Below are 9,200 nucleotides of genomic sequence, written 5' to 3'. Positions count from 1 at the left end.
ATGGCTGAATAGTACTCCACTGTGTATATATACCACATTTTTTGTATCCATTCCTCTATTGAGAGACATCTGGATTCTTTCCAGCTTCTGGCTATTATAAATAGGGATGCTATGAACATAGTGGAGCATGTATCCTTATTACATGCTGGCGAATCCTCTCGGTATATGCCCAGGAGTGGTATAGCGGGGTCCTCTGAAAGTATCATTCCCAGTTTTCTGAGGAACTGCCAGACTGACTTCCAGAGTGGTAGTACCAGCTTGCAACCCCACCAGCAGTGGAGTAGTGTTCCTCTTTCTCCACATCCTCACCAGCATCTGTTTTCTCCTGGCTTTTTGATCTTAGCCATTCTGACTGGTGTGAGGTGAAATCTCAGGATTGTTTTGATTTGCATTTCCCTGATGACTAAGGATGATGAACATTTCTTTAGGTGCTTCTCCACCATTCGATATTCCTCAGGTGATTTTTTTTTGTTTAGCCCTGTTCCCCATTTTTAATGGGGAATTTGTTTTGGGGGCTCCCATCCAATGTCCTGCCTACCAAGTACTTTCTAATTTCTGAGATATGACATAAACTTCTTTGGTTTATTCTTATTTCTATGCATATCTGGAAATGCTTGAAGATGAAATTCTTAGAACAAATTGGGTTACAATTTGTTCTGTGGGAAATATTTACCTCTTACATAATATTATTTATTTTATGACTTTCAAATTTACTATGTCATTCAGCCTTCTGCTTCTCTATTCACATGTTAAAAAAATGAGTGTCATGAGATCATTTCCAGGGAAAAATGAAACCAGACAGGAATATACAGGACAAGTAAGGTAATAATAATCCTTGTTATTCATTTCTCATACACTAGCTGTTTAACAAAAAGAAGCTATACACCCAAGAGGAGTATATGGCAGGAAATAATCAAACTCGGGGCTGAAATCAACCAAGTTGAAACAAAAAGAACTATACAAAGAATGAACAAAACCAGGAGCTGGTTCTTTGAGAAAATCAACAATATAGATCCTTCACCAAATAACCAGATAGCACAAAGACAGTTTCCAAATAATCAAAATCAGAAACAAAAATGAAGATATAACACCAAAGCTGAAGAAATTAAAAAAATTATCATCTCCTACTACAAAAGCCTATACTCAACAAAACTGGAAAATCTGGATGAACTGGACAATTTACTAGACAAATACCAAATACCTAAGTTAAATCAGGATCAGATAAACCATCTAAACATTCCCACAACCCCTAAAGAAATAGAAGCAGTCATTAAAAGTGTCTCAAACAAAAACATCCAGGCCCAAATGGTTTTAGTGCAGAATTCTATCAGACCTTCAATGAAGACCTACTACTAATACTCTTCAAATTATTCCACAAAATAGAAACAGAAGGAACACTATGAAGCCACAATTACAATTATATCAAAACCACACAACGATCCAACAAAGAAAGTGAAATTCAGAGCTCTTTCCCTTATGAATATGGATGCAAAAATAACGAAATTCTTGCCAACCAAATCCAAGAACTCATCAAAACAATCATTCACCATGATCAAGTAGGCTTCATCCTAGGGATTCAGGGATGGTTTCATATACAGAAATATATCAATGTAATCCACTGCATAAACAAACTAAAAGACAAAAAATCTACACGGTCATTTCATTAGGTGCTGAAAAATCATTTGACCAAATTCAGAATCCCTTACTGTTGGGACATTTGGGGAGGAGGGATCCGGGAAAGGGGAAATCATTTGGAATGTAAACAAAGAATATAGAAAATAAAAATATTTAAAAAAAAAGAAAAAAAAAAGAACTAACTACTTAGTAAACTTGAGTTTGAAAAGATGCCAAACTGACAAGTACCTAAGCAGGCTAATTTTTCACCAGCGATAAATAGCAAGCTACAGAATCTCTGGACAATGACGGCCCATTAGAGGTACATTCAGAACAGCTTCAGAGAGCCTCTCCCTATGGCTGCTCTGCTATTCGGCAAACCTCCCACTCACAGCAAGCCCAGAAATTCCCTCAACTTCTGGAAATTAACTGACAGCCAAAGCTAAAGATTTGTCACACTAAAAAGCAAATACATCCAAGTATTCTCACGGAAGCAATCCAGAAAAATTTAGAATTGGCTCCTCTGGCATTCTTCCCTGGTTCCTCCTAAACACTGTGCACCTAAGATACTCAGTTGCCACCACTGTCTTGCTCTAATTTGTTAAAACTGATAATGTGCAGACTCCACTTTCTCCATTGTAGCATATTCTTGCATTCTGCTGTTCCTGATTTCCCTTTCTCAAGTTTAATCTGACACACATTGGTCACACAGATACACGCAGATTGGTGTGTGTGTCTGTGTGTGTGTGTGTGTGTATCTGTGTGTGTGTCACTACAATGTTGTAAATCGACTGAGCAATGCTTTCATTGGCTCTGAAGAACTCAAGGTACATATAAAATTTATGGCATCTTGAAATAAAGTAAATATGCATTCAAACATTAAAAAAAAGTCTTGAAAAGATCATGAATTCAAGGCCTATACATAAACATAGTGAAAGCAATATACAGCAAATCAGTAGCCAACATCAAACTAAATGGAAAGAATCTTGAAGCAATCCCACTAAAATCAGGGACTAGACAAGGCTGACCTCTGTCCCTATCTATTCAATATACTACTTGAAGTTCTACCTAGAACAATTAGACAACAAAAGGAGGTCAAAAGAGTATAAATTGAAAGGGAAGAAATCAAACTATCATTACTTGAAGATTATATGATACTATACTTAAGTGACCCCAAAAACTCCACCAGAGAACTCTTAGAGCTGATTAACAACTTCAGCAATGTGGAGAGATAAAAAATTAACTGAAACAGATCAGTAGCATTCCTATTCTCAAATGACAAAGAGACTGAGAAAGAAATTAGGGAAATGACACCCTTCACATAGTCACAAACAAGATAAAGCATCTTGACATGTCTCTAAACAAGTGAAAGATCTGTATGACAAGAACTTCAAGTATCTGAAGAAAGAAATAGAAGAAGATCTCAAAAGATGGAAAAATCTCCCATGATTATGGATTGCCCACATAAATATAGTAAAAAATGGCCATCTTGCCAAAAACAAAATACAGATTCAATGCAATCCCATCAAAATTCCAACTCAATTCTTCATAGAGTTAGAGCAATTCTTAAATTCATCTGGAATAACAAAAAACTCAGAATAGCTAAAACTATTCTCAAACATAAAAGGCCTTCTCAGGGAATCAGCATCATAGACCTCAAGTGTTACTACAGAGCAATAGTGATAAAAACTGAATGTTATTGGTCAAAGTAGCAGGCAGTTAGATCAATGGAATAGAATTGAACCCACACAACTATGGTCACTTGATCTTTGACAAAAGGAGCTAAAACCATCCAGTGGAAAAAAATAGCCTTTTCAACAAGTGGTCCTGGTTCAACTGGAGGTCAGCAAGCAGAAGAATGCAAATCGCTCCATTCTTATGTCCTTGTACCAAGCTCAAGTCCCAGTGGATCAAGGGCAATCACATAAAACCAGACACACTGAAACTAATATAAAAGTAACTGGGGAAGAGCCTTGAGCACATGGGCACAGGGGAAAATTACCTGAACAGAACACCAAAAGCTTATGCACTAAGATCAAAAATTGACAAATGGGACCTCATAAAATTACAAAGTTTCTGTAAGGCAAATGACACTCTCAAAAAGACAAAGGGCAACCAACAAATTGGAAATAGATCTTTACCAACCCTACATCAGACAGATGGCTAATATCCAAGATATGCAAGGAACTCAAGTACATAGAGTCCAGAGATACAAATAACCCTATTAAAAATGGGGTACAGAGTTAAACATGGTTCTGGAAAGACTCAGTATAGCAGTATAGGGCAAAACCAGAACAGGGAAGTGGGAAGGGGTCCAGAAAAGGGGAAATCATTTGAGATGTAAATAAGAAATACATCGAATAATAAATAAATAAATAAATAAATAAATAAATAAATAAAAATTAAAAAAAAAGAATTAGCAATTGAGGAATATGGAATGGACCAGAAGCACCTAAAGAAATGCACAAAATCCTTAGTCATCAGAGAAATGCAAATCAAAACAAACCTGAGATTTCACCTCATACAGTCAGAATGGCTAAGATCAAAAACTCAGGAGAAAACAGATGCTGGCAATGATGTAGAGAAAGAAGAACACTCTTCCACTGCTGGTAGGGTTGCAAGCTGGTAGAACCACTCTGGAAATCAGTCTGCCAGTTCCTCATAAAACTGGGCTTGATACTACTGGAGGTCCCTGATATACCACTCCTGGGCATATACCCAGAGGATTCTCCAGCATGTAGTAAGGACACATGCTCCACTATGTTCATAGTAGTCCTATTTATAATGACCAGAAGCTGGAAAGAATCCAGATTTCCCTCAACAGAGGAATGGACACAGAAAAGGTGATATACTTACTCTGGAATATTACTTAGCTATTAAGAACAATGAATTCATGAAATTCTTAGGCAAGTGCGTGCAACTAGAGAATGTTATCCTGAGTGAGGCGAAACAATCAGAAAAGAACACATATGGTATGCACTGACTGATAAGCAGATATTAGCCCAGAAGCTCAGAATACCCAAGAAACAATTCACATATCAAATGATGCCCACGAAGAAGGAAAGAAAGGCCCCTGGTACTGGAAAGGCTCAGTACAGCAGTGTAGGGGAATTCCAAGATAGAGAAATGGGTAGGTGGTGATTGGGGAACAAGGGGAGGGAAGAGGGTTTATGGGACTTTTGGAGAAGGGGGATCCAGGAATGGGGATATCATCTGAAATGTAAATAAAGAATATAACAAATAAAAAATTAAAAAATATATTATGGAATCTTAATTCTTACTAGAAATCATACATTCCTATTTCTATGCACTATTTTCTAAGTGTGACATTTTATACTCTCATCTATAAAACTTGTCAGTGCCTCAAACAATTACTCAATTTTGAATCTCATCCCTCCCTATATTCACCTAAGTCCCTAATAGAGTATATTACATCAATCACTAAAATATTAAAAGAAAAATTGATGCACATGAATGAAAGAAACAAAATGGTCCATTGTAATGAGTAGTTTATATCCTCTAATGTAAACTAACCTGAAACAAATATTAACTTGAAAGAACATTTTCCTCTGATAATTTGTTATCATGTAAATCCCATAATCACCAAGTAAAAGTGTGCTAATTCTCACATAAAGAGGAAAATAGATTGCTTTAGATTGACTGAGTACTTGAAAATTAATTGTCTTTGTATGAAATGACCTGCTCAATACTCACTGGATCAAAGGTAATGATCATTGGTGATTTTAATTCACACTGGAATCCAGAGCCTCTGCAGGGACTTATCCTCAGGGATAAATAATGACAGTTGGAAAGAGATTTATATCTGTAAAAATCTAAAAATTTTGAATTCTTACTTTAAAATGAATTCTTATTTAAGGAGGTAAGAGTTTGTTGGTAAATGGAGATACTTTTTTTTATATGTATCTTATTTCAAACCATGATATAGAAATATGTCAGATGGAATTATGAAGTTGTATAACAGAAGGGGGGAACAGAAACTTTCATAGAATTTCCTTGTATTTCATGAATAAACTGATCAGACTAATCGGCATAAAAGCAAATTTTTATAGATTTCCTTTTTATCCATATGTTGGCAAGACCAGAAATCAACATGACCTTCAAATCTGTACACATGTAGAGTTCACCAACAGGCTAACATATTCACTAGCTTTAAAACACTTTGTCGGCTTACTGTTAGGAGATATCCTGTGCAAGGATCTGGTTGTTTATGAAGTGAATGTATTTGCCTCAGAGACATCATGACACACAAATGAGAACGTAAGTATAGAATGTGAGAAATGACAGCCTATTTGCCCTTTGCTGAGTGAGTCTTTAGAAATCTTTTAACTTTTGAATTTAAATACTGAGCACTGACCTTTGTTGAAAATGATGAGAATTCATTCCAAAATATTTCAGTTAGAAAACACTGTTACACTGGAAAAGGAATGGGTGTGTCTAAAGAGTAACTAATAATGTGCTATATATTCATAAAACCTGTTAAAATTGATATTTCAAATTACTTTAAAGAACAATTACCTCTTTAGAAGACTTTAAAATATTGAATGAGTTTACAACTGGAAGTCAGATTTGTAAATTTAACATAATCTTTATTCAGTTTTACAGACTTTGTCTTACGCATCTGAGAGCTGAAATTCCCCTCTGATACTGGTTCTAATTTATCATAGCCTCAATTGTATGCCCACCCATTATTTTATAGCCTGGTTACTAAAAGGAGTACTCTGAGTTTGGTCTAACCAGGGTTTGTATCTACTTCTCTTTTTAAAGATTTCTCATTTTTATTTTGTGTGTGACTCTTGTCAGAATGAACACATTGTAGCACATGTATTCCTGGTGACTGTGAAGACCACAAGAGAGTACTGGGACCTCAGAACTGGAACAACAGACTCTCGCCAGAAAACACAGAGGATTAAACCCTTTTTGTGCCAGTTCACCAAGTGCTCTTAATAACTGAGCTGATACTGAATCTCCATAAATTGATTACTTTGTATTTTTGAGAGTCTGTTACTTAACTTAAAATATTTGTCTGCTAGAATATAGAAATGACAAAAGGAACAATGTAACTTCAAAGAAATAAAAATAGGAAAACATACAAGTTATTTTATATCCTGGGCTAGTAATGTAGTAATCATTCAATAATAGCAATAACTTAAGACTTCATTATTTAATTCTATGCTTTTATAATTCATTCTTTTGTTAAGCTAATAACAAATACATTGTTGTATTCTTAAGATACAGATTATTTTATAGTTATTCATCTATGAATTTATTGGTGTATTTATATATTTATTTACTTGTGTAACGGGGTACTGATAACACAGCACATGTGTGACTGACAAAGAACAAATTTCAGTAATTGCTTATTCCTTCCCATCTTGTGGGTTCCAGGAATCAAACTCTATCTGTAACATGTGAAACTTGGTGGCAAGAATCTTTACCTACCAAGCTGTTTTACTGGTCCAATTCTCATAATTTTAAACTTTAGCCTTAATGACAATCTTTTATATTTCATTATAAGTAAATGTAAATAAAAGTTATTTATTATTTATACCTCATTTCAGGCATTTGTGCTTAAATCATTTTGAAGTAATTACTGCACATAAATGTACAAATAATTATGATGCTAGTAAAATATCAGTAAGTGATTCAATGTTTTGAATAATATATTAGTTTATAATGTTCTATTAAATGAACTGAAGTAACCAATTTATAAATTCCATTTTGTAATATCTTCATCATAGCCTTAATCTAGCACTAGCTACACTATTCCATGGCTTTCCTAGAGGATGGGAACCACACTGCTGTGACAGAGTTCATTTTATTGGGCTTAACTGATGACTCAGTTCTTAGAGCCATCCTCTTCATCATCATTCTGTGCATCTACCTGGTGACTGTGTTTGGGAACCTCAGCACCATCCTTCTCATTAATGTCTCTTCCCAACTCCATTATCCCATGTTCTTTTTTCTCAGTCACTTGGCTTCTGTTGACATAGGCATTTCATCTTCTGTCACACCCAATATGCTAGTTAACTTCTTGGTAAAACAAAATACCATCTCCTACCTTGGTTGTTCTATACAGTTTGGCTCAGCTGCTTTCTTTGGGGGACTTGAATGCCTCCTTCTGGCTGTCATGGCTTATGATCGCTTTGTAGCAATCTGCAACCCACTGCTTTATTCCATCAAAATGTGCACACAAGTCTGTATCCAGTTGATTGTAGGATCTTATCTAGGAGGTTTTCTTTGTGCTTCCTTTGCCACGCTTTCTTTTTTATCCATTCTCTTCTGTGGACCAAACAGAATCAATCACTTTTTCTGTGATTTTGCTCCTCTGATTGAGCTCTCCTGTTCTGATGTCACTGTCCCTGTAGTTGTTATCTCATTTTCAGCTGGTGCAGTTACTATGCTAACAGTGTTTGTCATAACCATTTCCTACACTTATATCCTCATCACCATCCTGAAGATGCACTCCAGAGAGGGTCGACAGAAGGCCTTCTCGACCTGTACCTCCCACCTCACTGCGGTCACTCTGTTCTATGGAACTGCTATATTCATTTATGTGATGCCCAAGTCCAGCTACTCCACTGATCAGAACAAGGTGTTGTCTATATCTAACACACTGGTGATCCCCATGTTGAATCCCCTCATCTACAGCCTCAGGAATAATGAGATTAAGGGTGCTATGAAGAGACATCTGGGAAAGAAAATATTTTCTTAGGGTAACCTGGTTTGTAAAATTCAATATAATAATGATAATTACCCAAGACAAGTGTGACCATCATCTGAGGTTGGCAATTCACCTTCTTGTTATTCCTTTTGCCTGAATCTCATTTTTCTCCCAGTACATATAGATATTATATTTTATTGCATTTTATTTTATGTAGTTTTTAATAAGTCTTTGAGAACATTATATAAAATATTTTGATCATGTACAGCTCCTCTCAAACTCTTCTCAGTATATCTCTCTCTTCTGCACATTCAAATATATTTTTTTACCAAATTCATCTTGTGCAATTTAGGAATTTAGGCTTTAACGCAGCATAGGTAGCCTACCAGGGCAATGTCCTTATAGATAATTTACTTTCCTCCTGGAAGTCTTAAGTTGCTAATCACTCCTCAGCTACCTGTGGACTTCATGCTCATGTTCCTCCTCTGTGCTGTGATTTTTTTCTGGTTTGAGCATGTTGATGCCAAAAGTGCTTATATGAATCCATATTTGCAATCATTTCTGATGTCCTGAAAACCCTGTTTATTTGTAGTCATCCACCAGTTCTAGCTCTTACATCTTTTCACCCATTCTCATAATGATTCCTGAGATTAGAGAAAAGGAGGTGTTGTATAGAAGTTCCACATATTGTAGCACCTTCCACAGTTCTCTCTACATTGAGAAGTGTTTTTTTTTGTTGTTGTTGTTGTTGTTGTTGGTTTATTTATTTGTTTTGGTTTGATTTTTTGTTAATCACTATTTACTACACAAAGAAACCATTATGATAAGGGTTGGGAGATGGAAAAATCTATGCATACAATGTTAAGCCATTGAGAATTTGTTTGATCCTATATCCATTAATTGG

At 35.6% G+C, this 9,200-nt stretch overlaps 1 protein-coding gene across 1 annotated transcript; it reads left to right on the top strand.

Moving 5' to 3' along the window:
• Positions 1 to 7,402: 7,402 nt before the first annotated feature.
• On the top strand, positions 7,403 to 8,347 carry LOC127679765 (olfactory receptor 484-like). The gene has a single exon (XM_052175394.1). It carries the CDS (start codon positions 7,403 to 7,405, stop codon positions 8,345 to 8,347), a length of 945 nt encoding a protein of 314 aa, XP_052031354.1.
• The last annotated feature ends 853 nt before the right edge of the window (positions 8,348 to 9,200 follow it).

Source organism: Apodemus sylvaticus, chromosome 1 (assembly GCF_947179515.1).
Source record: "Apodemus sylvaticus chromosome 1, mApoSyl1.1, whole genome shotgun sequence".
Classification (NCBI taxonomy): domain Eukaryota; kingdom Metazoa; phylum Chordata; class Mammalia; order Rodentia; family Muridae; genus Apodemus; species Apodemus sylvaticus.
This window is presented reverse-complemented; position numbering and strand designations above follow the sequence as displayed.

Bases quoted from the DNA above. Each gene is read 5' to 3' on its own strand.
- LOC127679765 (XM_052175394.1), top strand. From the start codon at position 7,403: ATGGCTTTCCTAGAGGATGGGAACCACACTGCTGTGACAGAGTTCATT.